Genomic DNA, 27,812 nt, shown 5'->3' with positions numbered 1-27,812 from the left:
TACTTTTGACATAATTCAGTCGGTACCTAAAAAAGTACCTAATTCGGTACCCATCCCTACATCCAGGCACCGTCAGTCTTGAGACAGGTTCAGGTTAAACATGCTCTTAAAATTTCCCAAACAGTGTTTTTCAGCCAGCCAGTATATGCCACCTATTACCTATACAATAACAGGTCTGGTCAGACAAAAACACCCATAATGTCAGCTTCCTCCGGCCTCACTGTTGATACTTAGGATTTGAAATTACAAGTTGGTGTGATGTGGATCACAGTCTGTGTCTGCTTACTCTGTTTGAATACTCAAGGCATGTCAAGAGTGACTCACAGTTTGATGAGCTACTGCAGAATCAAAGTCATCTGCACTCAGAGACACCTGGGTCCATGAGACCTGATGCTTTTTAGAGAGAGATGCTGGTTTGTTTTTCCAGCTCTCTGCTCAAATACACATGCCCTTTCAAAAACAAACTCAGGTTGAGAAAACTGACGTTATCAAGATACTGACCCTGCCATCTGTGTCTTTCTGTCTCCAGCTTGAAACCAAGACAGGGAAAGCAGCAGCAGCAGCTCTCTCTGCCTCTGATGCACTGGAACCTCCAGACCTGAAGGTGGCACTGAAGAGGGAGCGTGAGGAACATCAGCATCTACTGGCTGATTCCTATGCAGCAGTGATGGACCTAACTAAACAGGTAAATGTGTATTTGTGTGGATTATTGGACCATAACTGATTGTGTTGTTGTAAATAAAGCCTTAAGGTTCTCAAAGTGATGCTGAAAATGATTTCATCTTTATTTCCAATTAGGTGGCTTTATCTACCTGATGAGAAAGTTACCTTATTTATGTGCACTTGAGCTGTTTGACTCAGCATCATATGGTGTTTCATATTGTTGTGGTGTTTGCTCTACATCCATCTGACATCGCCCTCTGACGTCCTCATCTTTCTATCTTTCCGATGTGGCCGACTTGTGAACCAATCAGCTTCAGATCGGGGAGAGGAACTGGAGCAGAGAGAAGCTGGAGCTGCTGGAGAGGTTCAGTCAGGAGAGAGCTCAGTGGGAGCAGAGGCTGAGAGAGGCCACGGCACAGCAGGGGAAGGTATGATGAGCTGCGTGACTCAGAGTTTGTGTGCATGTGGGGACAGAGATGAGATGAGACTGGGTGATGGAATCTGACAAGATGTGGATAAATATCTGAAAGAAAGAGGACATCAAAATCATGTTTGCTCATAGGATGAGGCTTGTTTTTGCTGGTACATCAATCTAATGAAGCTCCTTCTGTGAAAAAAAAAGTGAAAACCTTAGGGCTGAGGCGCTGTTGTGAAAGCAGTCAGGCTGCATCAAACAGTCCATGACATGCAAGGAAAAAAATAACATACATTTCATGAATAGTACTTTTTAAACTGTATCTTTTCCCCTTTCTTATTACACTTTAACTGTTAATATGAGAGAAATAATGTGCTTTCATTATCCTCCCATTATGAGATGTACAGCTTAAATAATGGGCTGAGATTTGTGCCACTAGAAACTGAATTTGAATTATCATTGAATTTGAAAAGCAACATCTGAAATTGAATTTAATGTTTGAAAACTGAATTTATTTGCTTTGAAAATGTATTGAACCTACCTGGAAATTCAACTCCATAAATTCCTCAAATTGAAAAATACAAAAGTAAATTTCAGTTCACAAAATTCAGATTCAGTTTTACATCTCAATTTCAGTTCAGAGTGGCTTAAACTGTGCGTAGACTACACCTGTGAAGAAAAGGAATTGAGCTCATTACAGTTTAATCAGGTTTGCTTTTAACTAAGAGGTACGCACATCCCTCTTAAGTTTAAGTTCACCATCCAGTGTTATATTACGACCATAGAAAGTAATTAATCATCATGTTTTGTAGGATGTCCAAAGTGTCATCTCACTTTCCTCTCAAACACTTTGGGACTGACTAATAACTGGGTCACAATTGGCCAAGACAGTTAACTACTCAGATAGTTAGAGCTAGAGAGGTTAAATACAATTCTAAAGCAAATAAATTCAGTTTCAAAACATAAAGGTAGAGTCTGCAGGATTTTGCTAAAAAATTGACTTTTGCAAGAATAATTCTTCTTAATTGTCACTTCTGGGCCTCTGTACATGTGTGTCAATGTCTGTGACCCTCTCCTCTGCCTGTATGTTGATATTTTGGTTGTATCAAGAAATTTCTGGTAGGAGAGTAAGTGTGGTAACCTCAGCCAATCACAGCACGCCTAGTGTGCAAGTGACTTTGCGTGTCATTAGCGAGGGGAAGTAGCAGCTTTGATCGCAGACATGGAAGCAGCACAGAGCAAGAAAAACAACCAAAGTGAAACAAAATGCCAAACAGATAAACTTTGATTAGCTTGTGCTTACATGCCAAGTCAGATGCACAGCTCTCAAATCTCCTGCATAGAAACACGATGCTACAGGTGGTTGCTGCCAGTGAATGTGTTCATGTAGTCACGGTTGGAGGCTGTTGGTGTGCGCTGCTGCTGGCACTGAGCCAAGGAGGAGGAGCCCAGTTTGAATGTTGGGTTTACTAACAAGTAACAAAAATTCCTGCATACCCTACCTTTACGTTCAATTTCAGATCATGCTTTATATAATACTGCTAAGATATAATAATTAGAATTAATTTTCAACCAGCATAAATCTCAGCCCACACACACTGTAGCTTTGATGGGACACTGTTACACTGCAGTGTTGTCACAACAGCATATGCAGAAGCAATCTGGCCGACGCACGTTACTCACCAAAAATGAACAGATCCCCCAGGTTCATACATCCCACCAAAACCACGGTTTCGAAAGTTTTGTTTGAAGTGTTTTGTTTTGTTTTTTTCAATTTTTAAGTTGTTGACTCATGTCCCACCTGTGAAAATAGAAAAGGTAGGCCGGATGATCCACTCTGCTCTGAAAGTTCCGGCTTCACACAGGATGGATGTTTGTCCCGTCCATGTTTTATATTACTCTGTCTGTGGTATCACAGTAAAAATTCACTGTGACTGACATGGTTTGTCCCAAATCTTATATTATCAGAGTCCAAACTTTGTCACACAAAATAAATTCTTCACTTATTCTTCAAATCCTTTCATTGCATGCATACTTTTTATTTTTACTTTAAAGTGAGGAAGATTTTCTGCTTTTGTTACTCTCTGTTTCAGGGCTGGGCAATTATGGTAAAAATAAGAATCCCGATTATTTTAAGTGATATTGAAATCACAATTAATATACACAATTATTCATTTATTCTAAAACTTCAGTACTGATTTAAACACAACTTTAAAAGACCAGCAAGTTGCACATACAGTATTATTGATACACATAACTCTCACACACACACTCGCTGTGGCTGCACATGGAACACAGAAGAGCTATGAAGCACAGGAACTTGCATACATCTACACTGTGTGGCATATTAATTGTTTTTCTTCGATAATATTGTTTTTATGATTGTCAGATGGCAAAATTAAAATCACGGTTAAAATCCAATTAATTGTCCAGCCCTACTCTGTTTCATATTTTGTCCAGACAGCTCTTTAAATATCGTCAACCCTCAGGTTTCGTTTTATGGTCCATAAAGTATTCTCAGTGTACTTACAAACACATGCAGAAGGCCAACAGGGCAAACTAAGTGAATTGTAAAGACAGCTTTGAAACACAGAGGCAGAGGATTGAATAATGTGATTGTAAAATCTTTTTTAAAGAAAAAAAGTTGTGGCAGGTTTGGGTTTTCAGCCATTCTGTTGTGTTATTAATCGTAAGCCAAAGATTGTTGTGTTTTCAGTCAGTAGACTTTGCTGATGCTCACAGAAACCTAACAGTCTATAATAATGATAAACTTTGTGTATAAGGAGAACCCTCTGTGGTCACAGTGGTACAGCTACAGTTTAATGTTACGTTGTGCTCTCCAGGAAGACACGGTCAGTTTAATCGGCTGATTACACACCAGAGCAGTCATGACCAGGCTGCTGCCACATGTCAGGAAGCGCCGAAGTGAGATTGCATCATTTTTTTTTTTTTGAAAGCGGTCATTACTTCTTGTGGCTTCTCTGTTTTCAGTCTGGGGAAATATTTGACCTACCTTTCTTACTCTCCTCCTTTTGGAATAATTATAATCTTCCCTGGTCTTGTCCATCTCCCTCCTCTTCCTTCCTGCTATTTGTCAGTGAAGTGTGATCCTATCTGAGTTCTTCCTGTAAAAGTGACCGTGTCCTGTGTTGGAAACTTGGCAGGAGGCTGCAGCCTGTCATACTTTAATTCACTCTGTCTGGGTCTCTCTGAGTCATGCTCTGACACCAAAAAATCTAATCTACTCTTTGCCTTGTTGTTATGATACTGTTGAGCCTCTCAGGGACATCTGAAATGTAATTATGGTGCCCCCTTCAGGCCAGTTAGTGTTAAGGTCACCAGAGTTTCTCTTTTGTGAAACCTAGTTAGAGCTTTACCAGTGATTTGCTGTTTTATTTTAGAATTTAACATTCTTGCAGTAGAGACATGATGGTGACGTGGAGATGATAAACTCAGGAATTAAAGACAATTTGGTTGTATATTTTAGCTTTTGAGGTAGTTTTTTGTTGTTGTTTGTTTATCACGTAAAAGGTTGAGCTTTAAACTGAGACAATTATTGTTTTCTATCAAACTAAGACTTAGTCAATTTTATTAGGTTTTTATTTGTATCTGGGGTCTAAAAAAGGACACTTGAACTTTTCAGTTAATGTAGCCTTTTTATTTATTTTCTGGATCATTTTGATTTAACCTATCCAATGGTACCACCCATAGACTTTCTATAAAGTGGACAGCCTGGCTCTCCTTCTTGACACCTCTTACCATTCCCATGTATCTACACAGGAACATCAGCTGTCAGTCATTGTTAAACGAGAAGTAAAACCCCATTTTTAACCTCTTTTAACCAATGAAAAAGAAACTTTTCAGAAAAAAGAGGACTTGAACACAACAAAGCACAATAATATCTTCAAATCACCACAACAATCAGATGTGAGAAACATTTCTACCAGGTGTATCCATTTTTTAAAGTTTGACCACAGCCCATCTGGAATGACTGGGATGATGGATTTTTTGACCTATTGTACAGCCTGACTTTACAGATAAAACTCACTGCTACTGGTCTACCACTGAGTACTCATTCCCTTCATTCTGTAAACATCCGCTGCTGTGACACACGCTTTACTGTTATTTTTATTCTGGTCACGATCAATACACTACTGCTGCATATTTCTTTATGTATTTATTATTGTACATTCCACTGCTGTTGCACTTTCCTTCTATTACAGGTCAACATTTATTTACATTGTTCATTTTTCATTGATATTGTACACTGCTGCTGCTGCTGCATTTTTTCTTTCATCTGCCACCAAAACTACACTACTGCCATGTTTTTTGATTGCACCTACCTCCTGCTGAACTTCATCATCCCCTGCTCTTTATTGTACCATAACACCTTGTTACTTTTCCACCTCTTTTTGCACCATATCTGTATACTAAAAAACAATGGCTGATGCAAACGAAACTTCATCCTGTATACACCTGCTGCATGCAAAATAACGATAAAGTCTGTCTAAGTCTGAGCCAGTCACCAGGGGGAGCAGGTTTTGTAGAGACTTCACTTGCAGTGGAATGAGATGGCGTTAACTTTTTTTTAATTCTTTATTTTTTTACAGTCTATGGTACCACCACATCTGGGGATAGGTACCTTTCACATTTGAAAGAATAAAGTACCAATGTACGGTACCTGGCAATGGGTACAAGTAACGGTACCAATTTTCTGTGCTTTTTTTGTGTTTTTGTGATAAATAAATATCAATTCATCTAATAATTAAGTATGACATTTTTTCAATTTAACATATTTATTCTTCAATATATAACCTTACAATGCTGTGTTCATGTCCGGCATGGAAAATCACCTACTCTTCCGCTCCCTCACAGTCACAAAGATGCATTTAGGTACCTAAACACGGTACCTTTTGATTTTACATGAATCTGTACCTGGTACTTTTGACAAAATTCAGTTGGTAGCTATAAAAGTACCTAATTAGGTACCCATCCCTAACCACATCACTGATATGTTACTGTGTTAGGGATGTCTGATCGGCTTTCTGATCCTCAATCTGACTTTTTTGTTTATTTTATTTAGCATTTGCCAATACTGAGTTTTGTTCTGATATTTGGATGTGTTTTGTTTAACAAAAAGATGTCTCCAGCGTATTCTCTTTAACTTAGTCCAACTTTGCTGCATAAGTGGCCTATGAGATCTAATTCTTGGGGCCGTTTACACAACAACGGTTTTAGGGTAAAACGCAAAAGTTTTGTTGCGTTCAGCCTTGCATTCACCTCAAGAACAGCGTTTCGACTGACCTAAAATGCAAACTTTTAAAAAACAGCCTCCAGAGTGAAATTTGTCTGAAATTCTGGCAACACCATTGCCGTGTAAACAGTGAGCCAGCGTTTTTAATGGAAAGGTTGACGTCACACTCCGCGAGCTCATACAACAGTACAACAGTACCATTGTTACAATTGTCACAGACAACTGTGTTGTGCTTGTGCTGCTCAATCTGCTGTATCTGCTGACTGTCTTTATACCAAATGTACATCTGTTGCTCCACTTTTGAACTTAGTATTCACCAAAACACCAGATAATCAGCTCAACTCTACTTCAGTGGAGATCTCCCAAAAGCTGCTTCTGGACAAGACATTTGTAGCGCCGACTACAGGCCTGGCATGCTTACTACAGCATTTTTAGTCCCTCCGCGTTTCCGTGTAAACGCAGATTTTTTTTTCACTGCGTTTTAGCGTTTTCAGATGAAACGGCTTAATATTCAGTCTCAAAAATAACTTAACATGATCTGCTGCATGGAGCTAAAAAAGGTGGTGTGCACGCAGAACGAAATACTTTGATTTGAAAGAGGAGGAATCAATCGAATGTACAGTGAGGCTCAACTGTATGAGACAAACATCAGAGCTAACAGCAGTCACATCATGTCTGTAAAGTGATTTTGGGACGCACTGTGCAAAAGCTCTTAAAAAAAAAAAAAAAGATAAAAACCTGCATTCTCCTGCACAGAGATGTGCTGGCTGATCACAGTGATGAGAAAAAGTCCAAAGTTTGTTGCTTCTTCTTTGCAGCAAATGTGTCGTATTTTGCTTCACGTTGAGATTTTAGCTTTGCAAAAATATTTTCATCTATTTATGTAACCCTGAGTTACTTGTGGGGTTGTATTCTGCCGCAGATTGTGCTCACTTTACAGCAGCTGGTGTTAATGATTGGAGCAAGATGATTGGCTCGAATTGCTGATTCCTAATCAGACACAAAATGCTTAGATCTGCTCTGATCTGATAGTTGAGATTGAAAGTGGAACATTCCTAATCTGTGCAGGTTTTCTTTACTCACATGAAAACTACTTCACAAACTCTGAAACTTTTAGCTCACATCAAAACGCTGTCCCTTTAACCGCCGCAAAAGGTGCACAGAACAGCTCACAGCAGGTGTGTATTTTTCTTCCTGTCAGTGTATAACACACACCCACTCCGCCTCGTCTGCAGTCCGGTGAGTTTCAGGTGAAAGGCCATCAGTTTATCTGCACAACCAAGCACATAATCTGCAGATGTCTTTCGCCCCTCTTTCCTCTTTCTCTCTGCTGGTTTCTTTTCTCTGAGGGGAATTGGCTGCAGAGAGTGAGCTCAAGAAACACACTGACTCAGCATCATCATCTGTGGGTGTGTGTGTGTGTGAGTTTGCCACAGATAGATACCCGCTGCTTCCTCTGCAGATGCAGCTCTAGAGGAAGTGGGTGGCATTGACAGATTAGGGTTTACTGCAGATGTGTGGCAGAGTGTAAAGAAATGAAGAAGACTACAGAAGCTCTCATAATGAAAGAGACAGAGCATTGATTTTATGATCACTAACACGGTGATCTTCTTTGTCCTTACAGAACAAGTCATTAGGAGGAGAGCCATCTGCAGACACAGTCATCACCAATGGAGCAGCATCACAGAGGTACCTACTGAAAGCTTTCAGCAGCACCAGTTTTAAAATGTTTTTAGAATCAAGAATTAAAGAGTATTAATGTGTAAAACTGTTACTTTTACTCAAGCAACTGTTAAATTTTGACTTTTTTCTCCTCTTTTCTTATCATCCACAGAGCCAAATCCACATCGGAGCTGGACGGTCCAGAGCTCAATGGACCAGCCAATCAAGAGGAGAAGCTCCAGTTTGCAGCTTTGCCACTTTTCATTGGCCCAGAGTTGGGTGACCTCACAAGGAAGAACTGGATGTACCTGACCAATGAGGTGAATACAATCACTCACATTTTAACCCTTTGAACCCTGAGTTGACTTTTCAGGTCTCTGCTTGAAAATTGCATACCCATAATAAAACATGTATATTGTGCAACTACAAGGTCTATTTGAATAATTTTGGTGTCACAGTTAAGGGAAAAGTTGAGAGATTTGTTGAAATGTGTTAAAATGAGTACATGTTATACTAGTAAAAAGTAAATGATGGTTCTCCCCAGCAAAATTTAAAAGATGTAGGTCTGCCTGAAAAATAGAAATACCTTGTTAGGATGAACATCTCTTTGAAACTGATGCAGCTGCAGCTCTAAAGCTTAATCAGACCATAGCACAACATACTCCTGATTACAAAAGATAGTAACTCAATGTTGGATTTTGGTCAGGTTGGTTATTTTTGGTTGCAGTTGAAAGAAGAGCATAGGCTGTTTGTGCTCCAAATAACTTACTTCCTCAGCAGTGGTACTTTGAAGTTAGGCAACAAAAAAAGAAAAAATTCATTTATCTTTTTCTCTATTTTTAAGTTGGCCAACACACTATAGAAATGATCAGGTATATGGTCCGTGCCATATGGAGCACAGACAGCCTGTGCCCCCCACAGTGTAACCATAGACTGTATAAACATGGACGTAGCATCGGCGACGTCACTCGTCTGTTCCTGAAATCATGAAATGAAGCCAATCTGCGGATGCAGCCACATTCACTTTGACACTGGCTGTGAGTTTTTCATCGAGCAGTTACAGGGCGCCCAGCGGTCACGTGACCTGAGCTGTGCCTCTGATTGAAAAATCAAATGGTACTAATAACTTCAAAAGAGATAGAAAAAAAATCACTCACCGTACAGTGTGTGCCAATAGTGAAATCAGCTTTTTAGACCAAAGCCGTTTTTTTGTACCAGGCAGTAAATGTGTTTTTTAATGTCGTAAAAGTCTGTTTCTATGTCTGGGTGTGTATGTGACTTCCAGTCTTTCTGCAGCCAGCCTCAAGCGGATTCTCAACGCACAGCGACTTTTAGCACATCCACATAGGCTTCATTTTTACAAATTGGATGTTGCCCCTTGAGTGTAACATATCAATGGACAGCAGGGTCTGGCTGTCTGTGCTCCACATGGCATGGACCAGCTGTCTGTGGCTGTTTTCAGTATATATCATTTATAATCACCATTGGTTAAGTTAAATAACTAATAATAACACTGTTTGATTGTCTGATGATTGATTATCAGAACTGATTGGAAATGAAGTGGTATTTCCATGTTTATCAAAGTGAACATTTTCAATATATTTTTTTAAATGTTTGACAATAGTGTTGATTCCAGTCTTCAATCTGAAAATATCACAATGTTGAGATAATCATTTTTGCTATTTGGGATGATAAATAGCCTGATGACTCTGATAAAGTGAAGTAGAACAAAATTAGAGAGGTTTTACCACTGAGAGTATAGTTCATCTGTTAATCACTAAAAATGATTGCTACATCCAAATACAATCTAAATAAAACAGTTTATATATATATACAGGGCCAAACCATGTACCTCCTTTCATATTTTCAGTTAGGAAAGTAAAATCAAAGCTGGATAGAAAATCAGGTAACTTTTTAGGAGCTGTGTAAAAATCAGAAAGTCAAACTCCCTTTTGGATGTGAAGACAGCACGGTGAATCAAATGGACACTTGTACCTGGTTTAACCCTTCTCCCCACTCTTCTCTCATGCCCCCTCAGACTCCAGAGGTCGGGGACACCTGTAAAACATGGGACGGCCCCAGCGGCTCCTGTAGCAGCTTAGTGGGATCAGAGCTGGATCTGGAGACGGTTCAGAGAAGCTACACTGCTCCCGACCGCACCGGGATCCGAATCTACTACAGCCCTCCTTCTGTGCGACGCATGGAGCACCAGAAGAGGAGCCAGGAGACCAAAGAGCCCCAGCCGCTGGCGCAGAACAGCAGCACTGTCCTGGGGCTCAGTGGCTCTGATGCCGGCATGGCCGGGGTGGAGGCTCTGCAGATTCAGCAACCACAGCCTCCATCAGCCTTTTCGTCCTCATATGAGCAGTGGCTGAGCTCGCTGTCCAAGCAGCACAGGGAGCTGCTGGAGAGCAGGAGCGGCTGCATCGCTGGTTCAATCCCCAGCGCCGTCAGTAATGGAATCGGTGGCTCTGCTAATAGTTTGGTGGATGGGATCACGTCCCCATCAGCTTACCACAGTCTTGATATGGGGGAGATTTCAGCTAATCTAAGTGATGACATGAAGGAGATGACCAACTGTGTCCGCCAGGCCATACGCTCCTCCTCCCTGGAGAGGAAATCCCCCAAGGAACACGGCAGTCAGGTAGTTTTCTATTTCAGTAAACAACGTCCAGAATAAGTAGTCCTCTAAGCATTCACACTCCAAAAACTCTCCATCCTTTCTGTTTCTTCCCTCAGGTGATTGGTATGTCAACCAGAGCAACACAGACTGCTGCTCAGTACGTGAGCATCGGGCTTCAAACCGACAACCTCTCAAGCAGCAGGGGGGCAGGCCTACATTCCAAGGCCTGGTCTCCCCGCCCCTCCTCTACAACCACCTCTCCACTAGCCTCAGCCCGAACTCGACAGATTTCAACATCTCTGGATAAAGTTCACAGCCGCATCGAGAGACCCTGCTGCTCACCCAAGTATGGATCACCTAAACTACAGCGCCGGGTGTCCTCTGGTGAGCATATCTGGATTTTTATTTTTCTTTGAGGCAGTTTTTTCACTAAGATACGTCTCCTCTCCTCTGATGAGCTGCAAAGATCTAAAATAGAAACTCTTTCTGTCAACGAGACTGAGATGTCCAACCTTTGTGCTGCAGGCTCAACATCCAGACTGGATGGGTCGTCCTCCAGGGACCGCAGCCTGTGGAGCCTCCAGCAGAGGTCTATTGGAGGAGGAGGAGGCTCAGCCTGGGCTCGCTCCACCACCACCAGAGACAGCCCAGTCCTGAGCGGCCTCGCTGACGGCCTCTCAAGCCTCTTCAGTGTGGTGGAGCACAACGGGAGCACGGAGTCACTCTGGAGGAGTGATGGAGGTAAGAGAACCAGGAGAAGATTTTTATTTCTTTTTTCAGTTAAGGATATTTTGACATGTTATGATAGGAACGTTTGCAATTCTCTTTTTTTGGAAAATGTCAGATTGTCCAAAGGGAAAAGACCTTTGTTGGAAATATTAGGTTGATTTTTTATTTTCTGACATTCAACATTCTTCACACTTGGATTGCACCAACTGAACTTTTATAAGCCATCTCAGCAGAGAGCCCCAACCTTTGTTAAAGCCAGAGATCTCATGGTGGCTTCAGTGATCTGTCAATCAGATGAATCATCTGTCAGTCTATTTCGGTTTGATTTATTTTCTGATTCTGAATGATGTTTCATGTAGAAAAATGACCAGAGTCTCTCTGTCATACCTGTCTATGACTCATTTTTGACGCCAAACCCCCCAAGCAAGCAAAATGGACAAAAAACAAACATCTTTGGAAAGTTTCTTTAGGCAGGGTGAAAGAGCCAGTGAGGGAGACAGAAGGATAGCCGGCCCGTGGAAATATTTTCTGACATTAAACCGGTCCGTGGCGCAAAAAAGGTTGGGGACCGCTGCGTTTAATAACTGTCAGACAGACAAAAAATAAAGTGTTAAAAAGTGTAATATCTAAACATGGAGCGTCCATAAAAAGTGTCTGAAAAATGTGAACTGTGAAAGAAAAGCTTTGAGGGTCAGGGATGGCTACCTTTTACATTTGAAATGATACGGTACAGATACCCGGTATCTGGCAATCGGTATCGGTACTCAACTTTTGGTACTTTTTTGTGGTTAATCAAACCAGCCAGGCCATTTAATAAAACCTAATAATTATGTAATCTCAAGTTTCTTTAATTTAACATATTTATTCTTCAATACAAGACCTTGCAATGCTGCATTCATATCCAGCATGGAAAATTGCCTACTCTTCCTGTACCTCACTGTCACAAGGATGCGTTTAGGTACCTGAACATGGTACCTTTTGATTCTACATGAATCGGTACTCGTAACTTTTGACAGAATCCTGTTGGTACCCTTTAAAGTACCCCTTATTTGCTACCCATCCTAATTGTGGTCCTCAAAGTGGCCAAAAGATTTAATCTGAGAGACTCACAGGAAGTTGTTTAAGTTTGTTACTGAGAACTGTAACAAATAGGGATGCACCGATCCAACTTTTCAGGTCCCGACACCTAGGCTTTGGTTATCAACCAATACTGATACAGATCCGATACCAGTGTTAAATAATAACCTGCATGCCCTACTGTGGGATAAGATTGGTAATGTTTTGGGTAAAAGGCAAAAGATGAGTATATGGATTAACTGAAGTTAAGATGTATTTAGACTATAAAACATTTAAATGTTTACCATCAAAACAAAGCTTCAGAGTGTACAGAAATTACTTTTTAATTATAAACTTTTATACCCTGTAGACTGATAATGCAACAAAAACAAAGTAAGTGCATCAGACGCAACATTTCAAATCAAGTAGCAAACAGTGCTGTTAATAAAAAAAAAAAGGCATAGAGTTGTTTGCCTGGATTGGCACCATGTTCAGCCTCATCCCACTGACACTGATCCTGCTCTGAGGGGCACTGATACACTGATACCACATACAGGATTGGTATCAGTTATTTTTGTTTATTTATTTTATTTTATTTGCACCATAAATAAGAAACAGTTACATTGACATAGAAAGAAAATGCAAGAAAGTGCTGGAGAGGTGAAAAAAACCCAAGGTGGGCTTACCCAGGACACCTCCCCAAATAGAATGAATAATAAAAATACAAGAAGAAAAAGAAATGAAATTTAGTCAAATGAAATAAACTCAAAATAACTCAACAACAAACAAACAACAAGCATCATTAGTAAGAAAGGCATTCCCATTACCAGAGCTGTCGTCCAGCTGCTTCCATCATCCAGATATCATTAATGCAGCCAAAAATGAAAGCAGCCTCAAATCATTATTGCCCTGATTTTCTTAGAATTAAAAACACATTTTTAAACAAATTTAATTAAGTTCATCATTTCTGAAGTTTGGTTTATCCAAGGTGTCTTTAATTAATCCTGTCAACACAGAGTCAGTTTTTTAGCTACAATGTGTAAGAATCATGAGTAAGAATCATTATCTCAAATTTTTAAGGGGCCAGCCAGGTTGCCAGTCCAGCCCGGCAGCCTCCTGCAGCAGGGAAACCCTCCGTGGTGGCTGCCAGCGGACCAGAACCCACCTCTCAGCGCTATGGCGGCCTGGTCCAAGAGTTCTTCAGGGTCTGCAGCAGCCGTGGCCAGGCAGGAGGCACGCTGTCCTCAGAGAGAGCACAACAAAGAGAAGCCCTGGGCAGCCTCGGAGGTCCTGGAGTCTTGGGTGGTTTAGCTAGCGTGGATGAGCCCAAACCAGAGTGTGTGTCAGCCAGCGCTGGAGGACTGGGAGCACTAGCTGGAATGGGCGGAGGCAACGACAACGTCACCAGGATTGTCAATAAAAGGTTTATGAGACAGACAGCCGGAGAGGAGATGGTCAGTATCATGGGAGGAGGGAAAGAACACGCAACCAACGGGGGAGCTGCACCGTCAGGGATCGAGGTGAACATTTTTATGAGGCTGAATATTCCGAAAGAATTTTTTATTTAAAGCATGATTTGCATTTTGGTTTTCCAAAGCTTTGCATTTCCTCTCTTTAACTGTTTCCATTCAATCAAGATGCTGCTGGCTTCCTTACACATCAACAAAATCAGTTTATACATTCTTAAGTTATCTGATATGTTTTGTCAGTGATGCATTGACACTGGATGAAGGGCACATTCATTTAAAAAGCCTGCACTGCCTGACCTTTAAAGATAATTCAGCCCCAACAGAGATCTTTGCAGACACATTTGTTGTTTCATAGTCAGCTAACGTTTGCTGATATGCTTGCTCGTATTTGCTAGAGAAAAATGGAAATGATTGGAGAAAGCACAAACGAGCAGTAGTTTAGATATTGGGGCAGTATAATCTGCACACTGTAAAAGGAAGAAGTGTTCAAAACAAACTTTGTTCACCCGATCATAGATCACAGCTGGTGTAAAAAAAGAAAGGTTTTGAATGGTTAGAATGAATGTGTGTTTATTCAAACAAAACTAATTGGGTTTTTTTTTCTAAAACACCACACATTCCTACTTTAACAAGACCAAATGAACATATAGGGACCCCTGACACAGGAACCATCAAGCCATTTCCACCAAGCAGTCTGGTGGATCAGTACAGTTTGGTACAGGTTGGATCTGATCCTGTTTGCGTTCCAACAGCCAGCCATGCCCTTATTGGTAGGCAGCGTGTACGTCGGATACCACGTCAGCTGCTTAATAGCATAACGACATAGCAGTGCGACACGGTATACCCCACTAATTTATCCAACAAAGAAGAAAATCGATAACACGAGGAAGGTCCGCACCTCTACAGTCAACCATGGAACGTTTCATGACTTTTTCCAAACAAAAAGAAAGTTTAAACTGAGCAGGGTTATGTGTTATTTATTACTGCTGTTTCACAGGAAGTGACAGTTCTTTTGTCCAGTCAACTAGGGATGGGTACCTTTCACATTTGAAATACAGTACCAGTGCCCAGTACCTGGCAATCAGTATTGGTACTCAATGGTACCAATTTTTGGTACTTTTGTGTGTCTTTTTGTGGTGATAAGTATTAATTTCTGTAATAATGAAATGTCAAAGTTTCTCAATATTAAAAATATTTATTTCTCAATATGTAGACTTGCAATGCTGTGTTCATGTCCAGTATGGAAAATCACTCTTTCACTCCCTCACAGTCATAAGGATAGGGATGGGTACCTTTCACATTTGAAAAGATACGGTACCGATGCCCAGTACCAATGCCCAGTTCCTGGCAATCAGTACTGGTACTCAACGGTACCTATTTTTGGTACTTTTTTATGTTTATGTGGTAAAAAAATATCATTTTTTTTACTGAAGGTAAAAAAATATCATTTTTTTTATCAATAAAACTTTTTTTTTAATTTAACATATTTATTCTTCAATATAAATCCTTGCATTGCTGTGTTCTTGTCCAGTATGGAAAATCTCCTAGTCTTTCTCTCCCTCACAGTCACAAGGATGCATTTGGGTACCTTAACATTTTACCTTTAGTTTTTCCGTGAATCGGTACCCGGTGCTTTTAATAGAATTTGGTCAGAACCTATAAAAGTACTCAATTGGGTGCCCATCCCTACACAAAGATGCGTTTTGGTACCAAAACATGGTGCCATTTGATTTGACGTGAATTGGTTCGTGGTATTACAGACATGGTTGGTACCTATACAAGTACTTAATTCAGTACCCATCCCTGCAACAGTCTGTAGTGTTTCTAGCTCCGCCTTCTGGGGTCGGATCAGTACCAACAGAAAGGTACAAAAAAGTGGGATGGGACAGGTTGGTAATTTGGGGACCTGTCCTGGTTTTAGCCAAAGATAACGCCACAAAATGTGTGCTGTACTGATATGAACCAAACTGAATGGCTTGGTGGAAATGGAGCTTTGGAATAACTGGAATTAGGCACTAAATGAAAATGGCCTGCTAAGAAATTACTTTTAAAGAACTTGGATCTTTCTTTCCAACAGTAATTAAATGAATCTAAAAACAGAATCATACCTTCATTTCAGAGTAAATATCCCATCTTCTTGTTTTCCAGGACTTACCCTGTGACTGTGCCGCCCAGTCTTCCTGCTTCGCTCGCCCTTCAAGAGCATCAACTCGCCACTCTCTTGGCCAGTGCAAGCACCGCCCACAAGACTCGCCGGCTGCACCCGAGGAGAAGGGGGACACCTGCGCCGAGTGACGACTCTGCTACTGCCACATGCAAAGACACACACACAGCAGACCCACAGCAATATTGCTTCCACACAAACACTGAACACCACTGCCATGAAAACACACACTAAATCCACACACACACTGACGCACCAAAAACCTGCCTCACAGGCGCACTGCCAAACACAACACACACCACAAGCACACCGCACATGCTGCCACACACACACACTGCCACATGCACACATTCAATAACACACATACTGAACCACCTAGGCATTACTTCACTTGTCTCAGATGCCAAGGACAGGGAGGACTGAAAACCCAACCATCACAGAACAACCAGCAGGATGGACACACTCACTAAACCACAAAGAATCAAGATCACCTCCACTGACAAGAAGGAAAACTATGATGTCAGGATTTGGCCACCACCCAAAGTCTCAGATTAACTGAATCTACAAAGATGGCATCATGTTGTTGGACGGGCAGCCATGTAGAAAGGGAGCATTTTTTACTTTGGGGACTACGTCACAAAACTGGAGCGAGACCACCTGTCACACCATGAAAAATCCTCAACATTACATTAGCTGCTCTGGAACCACCAACCTCAAAACGAGAAATTGGTCAAACTCTGTCCACGTTATCGAGTTCATGCACGAAGAGCTGGGAAATGCAATCATGCCTTTTTGATGGATTAGCACAACAAAGCCCCACATCGACCTTAGGCTCCACATCGTGATGACACATCTGCATCCGCTGCAGACCTGATTTTTTTTCTCTTCATGTTAAATAAGAGCAACGGGGAAAAACTCAAGAGCTTTGGGAAACATGGATGGATGCTTACAGCTCTAAAACTGAGACTACAAAACTGCTCTGAGTCAACCATTAACTAGTGTTTAGTAGAAACTGAAACAACTTTAAGACCTCCCAGCTTGTTTCCATGTATATGTGTACTATGTTGGACTTTCACGACAAACAGAGGGAAGTTTTGCTGCGTTGTAGCCATGACCTTATCAATGTAAGACAACCTGCTTCTTACTGTTTTCTACTTCTTCTTCTTCTTACCTACTTACAAACAGAAAATCATAGTGTTGGGTTGAACCTGTTGCAGCAGGCAGGAAGTGCCTGTTAGTTCACATTCGGGGTACTTTACTGATTCCACTGATGTCATTGTTAAAGCTACAACACGCAGCCCCTAAGTCTATTAAGTCAAACCATTCTGAGATTCAGCTTTGCTTCGTGTAGAGCTGCACTGATGTGATTTCTTTTGTTTTTCAGAGTGCTGCAAAAGTCTGGGGTTGTAATGAAGTCCAAACCAACAAATTACACGTTTCACATATCTTATTCTTAAAAATTGCTGAAAATGAAGGTTGTTTACAAAGAACTTTTCAACTTTTTTGAATCTAACTTATATAAATCAGACTTTTTTTAACAACTATAATGACACTGACCTCATGTCCATCATCTTTATTTGTTCGCCTGTACAGCCGAAGCTTCACAGGACTAGATGTGATCAGTCCAAACCTGAAATGATCCGTTTCTGTTGGTCAGAAATGCTTACGAAATGCTCCAGGTCAATTTTAAAAGCCCTGTTTCCACCAAGCAGTCCAGTATGGATCTGTTTACGTTTCCAAAGCCAACCATGTCCTTCAATGTAGGAGGCATGTAAAGCCCGATTTACACCCCCTACATGTATGAAAGTGTGTATGTCCTTTTCAAACGGTGTTACCGCCACTGCTCTCATAGTTCCATGCTTCCTTTACATTGCTGTCAACCAGTATATCCACCAGGGGGGGCAGCACAGGGTCAAAAGTTTATGACAACAACAAACTCAAAAACAAACATGGCGACTGTGAAGAAGGTGTTATGTATGTACCTCTTGCTTAAAAGGCAGAGACAAAGGTAGAAGTTTCTCACCAAAGTTCCGCCATTGTTTTATCGTCCTTATAACTCGCTAGAGCTACGTATCGGTTAGTAACAGCAACACTGCCCCCACAGTTTCTGGTGGTACTGCTACGTTTGTCCTGTATGTTCCGTATGGACGAAATGTATGGACAGAAGCTCCGTCAGCATTCTGATCTGTATTTAATGTTGTACATTATTGAGTCTTAAGCTAGATGGGGATAGCCGCATCAGCTTTGTAATAGTGTGACAGCATAGCAGTGTGACACAGGATAGAAGAAGAAAAACGTGACATGGTAAACAAAGAACAACAGTCATTACCACTGTTGCCTGGGCAGTGACGATTCTTTCCACCAATCAACAAACTGTAGTGTTTCTAGCTCCACCTACTGGGGTTGGATCGGTATGTTTAGCATCGACAGAAGGGTACCAAAAAGTGTCCGGGTACGGGTTGGTGTTGTGCGGACCTGTCCTGGTTTCAGTCAAAGGAAACTCCTCAGAATGTGTGCTGTTCAGAGACTAACTAAACTAAACTGCTTGGTGGAAACGGGTTCAGTCTCCTGGTGTTTGGCTCCTTTTCATACGATTGGTGGCGATGGCCACCTCTAAATTCTTCATTTGTTGCTGTTTTACCTTGCTCTTACTAGTAGTTTTACACTGACAGCTACTGTACACACCATGAAAGAAAATGTAGCATTATACAAGACAAATCATGATGAGTTGAATTAGAGCTTTGCAAAAAATACATTTATAAAAAAATAATGACTCAAACTCATTTATTTTTAATGTAGCTTTTTGACTCAGATCCTTTTATACTCGCCCAAAATTCAGTATGAGTGATAAAATCTTTGATAGAAGGATGTAAAGACTAAGGTAATCTACTATTGGACAAACGAGAGACTGAAATGAGTGTTGCGTTTGTTTTGATAATGAAAGTTATTGGAAACTAAGAAAAATCTGTTTTTGAAGCCATTCTCTCTCGAATCAATCAATGGATTTTTAAAAGTGCCTGTCAGGTTTCCTCTCTCGTCAGCTCACACCAAAACTGGACTCCATTCACACACTCAAACCCCAGCAGGCCTTTCTTAATGGGAAAGAATGTTTTTATGCACATTTTAATCAGGCTGTATGGATGCTACAGAAAAAGTACTGTACCACACCAGGAGGAAGGAAAAATGGTTTACAGACATAATATTTACGCTTTGAGCTTTTTTATTAGAAGGGTTGTTAAATTCCTGGAGAGTAAATTATTTTGTTTTTATTTTGTGATGACTTTTACTTCCTGTCATTTCCATTCTTCATTTAGTTCTCATGGTGCTAATTTGTGTGAAGTCAGCTGAAGGCCTTAAAAAAGGCATTTATCCTAAATGACTTTTTCCACTTTCTGAAGGGAGTAGCAGTTAACAGCTCGTACTGTCTGTACGACTGACTCTGAGTCAGCAGCTTTTACTTAGGGCATTACAGAATCCTGCATGTGTCTAAATAACATGGTGAGGAAAACCCACAGGAGAAATGCCTCTGCCTGTCTCCACTGCAGACCTCAGCGCCACTGTTTGACAATGTGACCATCTGAAGCAGTCATTACTTTATAAACCACATGTAAAGGACAGATTACTTTACCAGACACTAACTGAAAAGGCTTCAGGGGAATAAAAACTCCAGATTTTGAGGTCCATTCCATCTTATATTACATCACATTTCCATCTTTTTAAGCTTTTCAGTTACATCACACAACAAAACAAGACATTTCCAGTGCAATACATGAAGACTGAAGATGATAGGTTATTCAGGTGCTACTGGTGAAGATAATGGAGAATGTTTTTTAAGGACAAGTTTCTTTTTTGTTGAAAATCCTGGTCAGACTCCACAAAGTTTCAAATCACCAAGTTTAAATTTGGCATACACCAGCACAATACTATGGTGAAACTGTTCAATAAGCAAATCAAACATTCCAAATTTTCCTCGTTCAAAAGCCAAGAGGCTGGTATCTCAAACTTTTGTCAACATCTAGCCTCTTCTTTTTAACTTCTTACATGAATGCACAAAATAATCCTTGTGTGCCCCTTTAATTTACGACCCTCTGAGGACATTTGAGATCAGGATTAAACAGACATAAGATTAGTAATAATATTTATTTTGATGCACTATTATTATTATTGTTATTATTATTTTGCAGTGTCAGTTTTTTTTAATCAGAATCCCTTTCAAGACAGAGGACAAAAATTTTCTCTACAAAAACTGCTTTAAAAATATAAACAATTAATATTTTTGCCGTTTTTCCTCAGATCTTTCAATAAATTTCAGTCCTAATCAGAAACACCAAAAATTTAATTATTTTTCAGGGAAAATGGAAAATAAGTTACATTCACCATCAAGAAATGTGAGTGTTTTGTGTACAGATGTATAATAGGAAAATAGTTCCATCTCATGACAAACTGTAAAAATGAAAACTATTTTATGATTTCTCTTACATGAAACCCTAAAATTAGAAAATTCATGATCATATTGTGCAGTGACTGTGCTTTTATAAATTGTGGCTATAGCGGGACAAGCTGGGACATGTTTTTCCTCTCATGTCTTTAAAGGGTAGTAATTTAAGAATCTGACACTGCAGAAAAATACTAAAAATGCATCACAACTAGTTTTATTGCTAATCTTATTGCTTAATTGACCTTCATATTTTAGAAAAAAAAATTACTAATTTTTTTTTTTTTTAAATACCTCTTTTAAATGTTTTCTTCAAAAAGTAGTGACAAAGTGTTGTCAATTGGGCATCTAAAGGGTTAGAATAATGATTATTGAATATTTGGTATATTTAATTAGAATTGAAGTTGAGTCAAAGATTTGAGCAAAAGAAAAAAAAAGCTGAAAAAATATTGATTGTTGTGGTTTTTTATCAGTTTTTGGCAAAGCACATTTTTGTCCTCAAATGGTCGTAAATTTTCCCCAGTGAATCGTCAACCGTAAAAACCCTGAATTTTGAATCTCAAGATTTTTCATGAAAAAAACTTTCTTACCAAATAGCATTCCATGAGGGGTACCACAAACAAATTTTGGCCAAAAATGGGGCAAACAAAAATGTCCTCTCATCACACACAGACAAATCTTTGCTGAACATCTCTGCTTTAAGGTAATGTAGACAGAGTTTATGGATGACAAAGAGTGTTTCATGAGAAGAGCTGACAGTCTGTGGTGACATCGATCATATGACTCAGTCTTCCCACAGTCGTTTCTAACACCCACTGTGTTCAAAACAGACCACGATCTGCAAAACTGCTGAATCTGTCTTCACAAGGATGAGCTCTTTGGTTTGAGTTTAAATTCAAATATGTAGCACGTGAGGTTTACAGTCAGCTTGATTTTTATTTTTTGTTATTTTTGTTTTTTTTAAATCTGCATAGTAAAAGCACAAACCTTTAACAAATGAAAAACCCCTGCAACTAATAACACGACGTGTGCTTTAATTCATGATTGTGACTTAACAAATAGAAAACAAGCAGAGATATTTCTTTAGGCTTTTTTTTTTTTACGTTTGTTTTGCTGCCTAAGTCAGTTGCATGAATAAAACAAAACTTCTTGATTTGGAGTAAGTTAAGCAGATTGTGTACTACCTCTTCACACCATTATTACACTCTCAGACATGTTAGAGGAGACATACGTCATAAAATCAGAACAGCGTCACTTCTCTGGACTCTTGCTACCAGGGCCTTACTCCCATCGTCTCTTTAAGTCAAACTGTCTATGAAAAAGGTAACCTCGTGCCTTTCCTCTACTAAGATGTCTTTGTTTAATTCAAGCTTTTACTTTTTCTGCAAATCATCTCTATCTAAAAAAAAAAACACAATGACGCTACGATCCAGATAAAGTGAATCTGGAGTTAAGAGTAAATTGTCTTAATGTGATAGTTTGCAGCAGTGGAAGCTGATTTACTGTAGGTTTACACTTATCTCTAATGGTTGCTCTCCTGCATACATTACGACGGGCAATACATGTCTCAAGCCAGTAAGGCATCACTCTGTAAAGACTTCATGAGTATCAACATTTTTAGCCTCTAATCTTTTTTGTTCTGATATCACAAAGTTGAGCATAGGCCTGTATGTAGAGTCAGAACATGCTCAGGTTGTTCAATACTTGGTTCATGTCATTTGAAGAGGAAACAAAAGTGAAAATAGTCTTCACATTTTTAAACTGAGACTTTTTTATTACTTTGAAACTGAATTATAACTCTTTAATAAATGTCTTTTACATCATAGCTAAAGTATAAAAGTTACACATACATCGTATACAGCTTCTACTGGTATTTTTCCAAACCTGGACCTATTTTCTTGCATTTAATGTAAAGGTCTGAAATCATACAGTCACAATAACACTCTGATTACTACTCTCTGACACCGATGTCATCAGTCAGTCACGTCTCGTGTCGTTCCAGCCTATCTGCCTCCCCCTCAGGTTAAAGAGAGTTTGAGAAGTTGCTGCCAATGACGGACAGTTTTCGTGTCACACAGCATCACCAGCCAATGACTGATGAGTTCATACAGGTTGCATGGCACAAATCACGAGTTTTACTGTTCCAGCCTTTTCAACATGTCTCTGTTTATTTTACCACAGCACCGTGTCTTTGTGCCCATGAACCCTTAGCTGTTCATAATATTAGCTCAACTATAACCTAGAGTCTGCCTGTATATCCGCTTTATATAACCAACTCTTGTCTTTTTGTATAAGGCTTAACTCTTGAACATAAGGAGAATGCAATGAAAGAAATATTAAATGAGCACAGTAGGGGCGCAGTACTGAGATGCAGCTGGGGGAAAGGAAAGGTTTGTACTCTGTCCTTTTATTTCTTTGAGAAAAGCTGAATCTCAACAGTCGACCTGAACCAGGTGCTGTTGAAGTATGTAGCTCTCTCCTCTTCTAGACACACTTGAGCATTTCTTCTGTATATAGGTGAATTTCAAAAGTGATGGAAAACAAAAACAGGCAGCAAATGTTAAATGAGTCAAATTTGATCCATGTGGATTTTTAAAATGTTGGAAAAGTTTTTTCTTTTGTTTTTTTTTCCGACTGATGTAGCTAGCTGTAAAATGAGATATAACTGCCTCCTGTTTGTCATAGAATTCACAAATAAATGTTTGTTGAAATTAAGCACGTTGTCTTATATTTTGTACATTATAGTGGACGCCGATACCAGCAGAAATCACCTGACAGATCTGAAAATATCCATTTATGCCTCTAGAGCCTGATCATGAAACACGCTGATGGTTGCTCTGAGCACAACAAAAATCAGATGAAATGAGTCTTTCTGTTGTTATCTACTTTTACCTTTCTTTTTGGTTTGTTTATCTTTTGTACAAATCACAGCAGTACATGTTACTGGCATAATGCTAACATTGCCTGAGATCTTCAACACAAATGTTATTCCATTGCCCCTGCAGCTCAAACCACACGGTTTCCTTCGAATGTTCGAGTAGCTGTATTGAACAAATTCCCTTTTTTATTGTATACAAAGCATATTGACAACATTATAGATTTTTTTTTCTTTTTTCATGGGTATTTTAATTGCGGGCCAATGCAACAAGTGAAACTTCTTGCGAAATGATGTAATAATTTGGCCAACGCTGAATGTTCAATTCTAGAATAGTTAATCTAATGGCTAATGAGCAATATTCCCTTTAAGTAATGGTTATATACATACTGGACACTCTGCTTAATTGTCATTATACAATTCTACAATATAATTATTCGGGACAGATCACAAAGAAAAGTGCTAAAAAACTTTGGAAAAAGCTGAAGAAGATAAAGACCTGATTACAATCTGAAGACCAGTTGAAAAATTGCTAGAATATGAATTTTGCACATTTGGACCTTAATGAAGTTTTAAGTAGAGCTACAATTTGCAAAAGCAAGAAGGGGGAGTGTGACAAAACATTTGGAACTCACGAACCATGGGATTTATCTAAAAGCAAATCACTAAACCATTTTACAAAGCAAAACTTAAAAAATGAAATCACTTCATAAACCATCAATATTTCTGACTGAGGCCACTGCTAGTCCCTACTTACCACTCAGGACCATGTGGTGATTTTACCTGAGTCAGAAAAGAAAACAAGAAAGGAGAAACAGACCAGGGAAACCTGCACAAGTCCCAAACCAGAACATGCTCAGATCAAACATTTGCCTTGTTGTTACAGGACTTCAGCGCAGTCATCTTGACCTTCTGTCCCAGTAATTAATGTTCTGACCTGAGCAGGCCCCAGAGAAAGGAGTGAAATGATGTTATGACCATGCCTCGTCTGTGGTAGTACTTATTATCTCTAGGGATACAGCAGAGCTTAAGAAGAGTCCCAGCTCATTACACGAATGAGACGGATGATGGTTTGTTGAGGAGCTCCCAATATGAAAATGGATTTATCCAGAGAAAGTAATCAGACAGCGGTTAACTCCATGTTTGCTTTAAAGCAGTTCCACTAAATTCTGCATTTTCATCCTAGATATAACACGCTATGATTTTTGTTGTTTATCCCTAGTGTTTGTGTAGCTCCAATTTACAATAAATTCAGTGCTTTATGGCAAATTGGAAGGAAGAAAAGAACAAGAAACAAGTCTTTTTGCTGTTTGTGGGATGTGAAAGTGAATGTTGTGAGAAACTAAAAAGGTAAAAATGAGTTCCAGAAAGATCAAGAAAAACAAAACAAAACAAAACAAATGAACATCTTTTTGAGAGAATAAATAAGATTGAATTAAAATAAAACAATTCCCGTTCTACTATTAGTCAAACAACAGTGTTGGGCACCTCAGGCTTTTTTGTGTGTTTTTGTTTTTTGCATGGTTTTCAGTGGTTTAATGAAACCTCATTAGTCACCCATACTTGTGAAAGTCCTCCACTGCTATGGTTTAGTAAAAAGCTGGATTTTGATTTGAAGCTTGAAAATTGATGGAATAACAGAGTACTAGCTTCCTCCAATAACCTGTTCAAACCATTTCAATCCAGTTTCAGATCCAAACACAGCCCTGAAACAACCCTTCCTAAAGTCTCCAATGACCTCTTCCTGTCTGCAGACTGCAGACACCTCAGTATTTCTTATCATCCTCAATCTCACTGCAGTGAGAACTCTGCGCATTACCGGAACTTCACTCTCCTGGATCAAATCATACCTTACAGACTGATACCAGTTCACCCATATTAACAATTGAACCTCCCCCACAGCTCCCTTGACCCATGGTGTCCCCCAGGACTCAGTGCTTGGTCCCCTCCTTTTTATTCTCTATATCCTCCAGTGGCGAACCGTGAGTACTACAGCTGGGCCTTCACCTCAGCCCTCTGAGCCCAGAAAAGAAATCGCCGCGGAAAAAAGTAGTTCATAAAAAAACATTTTCATTGAATAAATAAAATAAAAAGAAAAAAGAGGCTTTACATAAAACAATGACTAACATTTTTAAGTGAGTTTACAAAACTAACTAAAATAACATAAAATGATGAAGAAAATGTCTTTAGTTTTTATCTTTGTCAATCTGTCATACATAAACTCGTTACTTTTACCCATAGAGTGTGCTGACAGGCTGCTAACACTCCTGAATATGGAGGGGGTCTCCCATTTTTTAAACCCCTTCTCTGGCTGTTCTCCTGGCTTGTGATTTCTCCTGATTGTCCCCCAACTTTAAGTACGCTCCTGTGATCGCAAATATTTTTTGAAAAGCGAATGAATTTGAAAGCGAATCAAGTCCCGTACTTGGGCGTTATATCCCAAACTCAAAAAACCGTCCACCCCCTCTCTCTTAGTTGGTTTGATCCAAAGACGCTGCAGGAGACCTCAGAGACGGAAACAGATAACTGTGCTGTTAGAAATTAAGTTTAGTTAGAAGGCTGACTCTAAAATAGTGAAACGTGTGTCGTTGTGAAGTTCTGTCTGTCTTTGGTGTGTGATGCGCATACGCGCTGCGTGTGTACGCGACAGCGCTCTGTCTTTAGAACAGGGGAGAGTTCAGATGGAGGAGACTGACTGAGCCAGTGGAAGAGAGGGAGCATTCAATCCACAATGTCCCTTACAGTGCCCGTGATAGATGGAGTATTAAGACATATCCACTCACACTGCACCGATCTCACCAGCAACACTCACCTAGAGCAGGGGAGAGGAGGAGGAGGAGAGAAGCGCATGTAGAGAAAAGAAACTGGTCACAGATATGGAGCTAGAGGAACAATAGTTAAGCCTCCTAATATACAAGCACTTATCAAAGTTATATTATACATTATATGTAAAAGGTTAACTCTGGAAATACTGTTAAAAAAAAAACAAATCATTATAAATACATACGACTTATGGTCCAGTGTGCATTTTATATGTGTTTTTCCTCTTCATCATGCATTTTTTTGACTGATACCACTTCAAAAAAAAATGCATGATTATACTACTGAGTGACTTATAGTCCAGAAAGTATGGTACTTACTTTATTACTGGAAAAATGCCTGTTGTAAATTAATAATTAAGCAGGCAGTGTTTCTAGCTAAATTTTCTGTTTAGTTTTTATCTTTTCAATTAATCTTTAACCTTCACAAGTTTCTTTAAATGCAATAATAAACTCCTCCATTTATTACTTTGTCTCAATGGTAATCATATTTTCATATTAAAGAAGCACAGCCTTCCACACAACAGTTTCAAAACTAAATACCTGATGATGACCTGCGGTGTCAAACATGTATGTAGTCTTGATTTGAGTGTGTACAGGGGTCATTCACATTTAAAAAGGTTGTAAATCTAGTTTAAGTAAACTTTAGCATGTCATTGTCAGCTTTAATCATATTAAACATAATTATCCAACAACAAAATTGTGGCTAGTGAAAATGCTGAGTGGCTAGTAACTCTGTGAAACCACTAGCCACAGTGGCTGGTGAGCAAAAAAGTTTATGTCAAGCCCTGCCTTCAGGTGATTGCCTTTAACACTGGCAGCAAACAGGCTCCTCACACAAAGAAAGTATCTGTTAATTACAGTATATAACTCATGGCCTGGTGCACTGGATTTTGCAGCTTTGCATATTTAAGCCAATGTGCCGAGATTAAAGTCTCACTTCAGGTACAGCACCTGCTACTCACAGTTTAAGCCAATCCCCAAAGTGCTCTGTGGTATTATAGGTGTGGTTTGTTTTGTGCATTTATCTTTATTTTTCCCACATTTTCAAAATCTCAACTGTTGCTCATTCACTCATATCCAATGTTCCAGCTCAGGTGAGGAAGAAGCAGCTCTCTAACTGTGCAGGGAGAGACGCTTCCTCACCTGGGCTAAAGGTCTGCTGCTCTGCTCAGAAAATCTGAGTGACACCACAGAAAGGAATTCAATCTGCATTACGTTTGTCTCCTAAAAATGATAAAAAGACTAAAGAAGATAAGCTATACGTTTAGTGTCTGACTTGCAACTTATTGCTGCTTCAAACAAGAAAAAAATCTAAATTATTAAAAAACAAAAATATAATTTGGGTGTTTATTTATCTAGTTTTAAATGTTTTTCTTTTTTCTTTTCTTTTTTTTTTATTATCATTTTTGCCCATACTTAATCTTTATGTGTTTTGGGTGGAATAAAGAGGCGTTAAAACTCCCTGAGTAAATGACTCAGTAACTCAAAAACATCTGGCTACAAATAATAGTGAATAAAGAATGGTTCAGGAGCTGAAAGATCCAGCTCTTCTTTGGGGGATGAGCAAAAAGAATGGGCTCTCTGAAAGGAGCTAAACTTCCCAATATTAGATGAGATCCAGAAGACAGGGATAGTTTTGCCCTGT

At 39.5% G+C, this 27,812-nt stretch overlaps 1 protein-coding gene across 4 annotated transcripts in view; it reads left to right on the top strand.

Annotated features, from left to right (window-relative positions):
- The window catches only part of mtcl2 (microtubule crosslinking factor 2), a 161,599-nt gene extending 138,451 nt beyond the window's left edge, over positions 1-23,148 (top strand). For all 4 annotated transcript variants that reach the window (XM_074680908.1, XM_074680909.1, XM_074680907.1 and 1 more), the window contains 9 exons: positions 530-685; positions 975-1,091; positions 7,957-8,021; positions 8,167-8,314; positions 10,033-10,638; positions 10,734-11,001; positions 11,143-11,358; positions 13,483-13,922; positions 16,020-23,148. In XM_074680908.1, the coding sequence (XP_074537009.1) occupies positions 530-685; positions 975-1,091; positions 7,957-8,021; positions 8,167-8,314; positions 10,033-10,638; positions 10,734-11,001; positions 11,143-11,358; positions 13,483-13,922; positions 16,020-16,166 (2,163 nt within the window). In that variant the 3' untranslated portion in view covers positions 16,167-23,148. The remainder of the gene's footprint in view (positions 1-529; positions 686-974; positions 1,092-7,956; positions 8,022-8,166; positions 8,315-10,032; positions 10,639-10,733; positions 11,002-11,142; positions 11,359-13,482; positions 13,923-16,019) is intronic.
- Positions 23,149-27,812: the final 4,664 nt, after the last annotated feature.

Source organism: Halichoeres trimaculatus, unplaced genomic scaffold (assembly GCF_033239565.1).
Source record: "Halichoeres trimaculatus isolate MK-OKI-2021-1 unplaced genomic scaffold, fHalTri1.1 fHalTri1_scaffold_11, whole genome shotgun sequence".
Lineage (NCBI taxonomy): Eukaryota > Metazoa > Chordata > Actinopteri > Labriformes > Labridae > Halichoeres > Halichoeres trimaculatus.
This window is presented reverse-complemented; position numbering and strand designations above follow the sequence as displayed.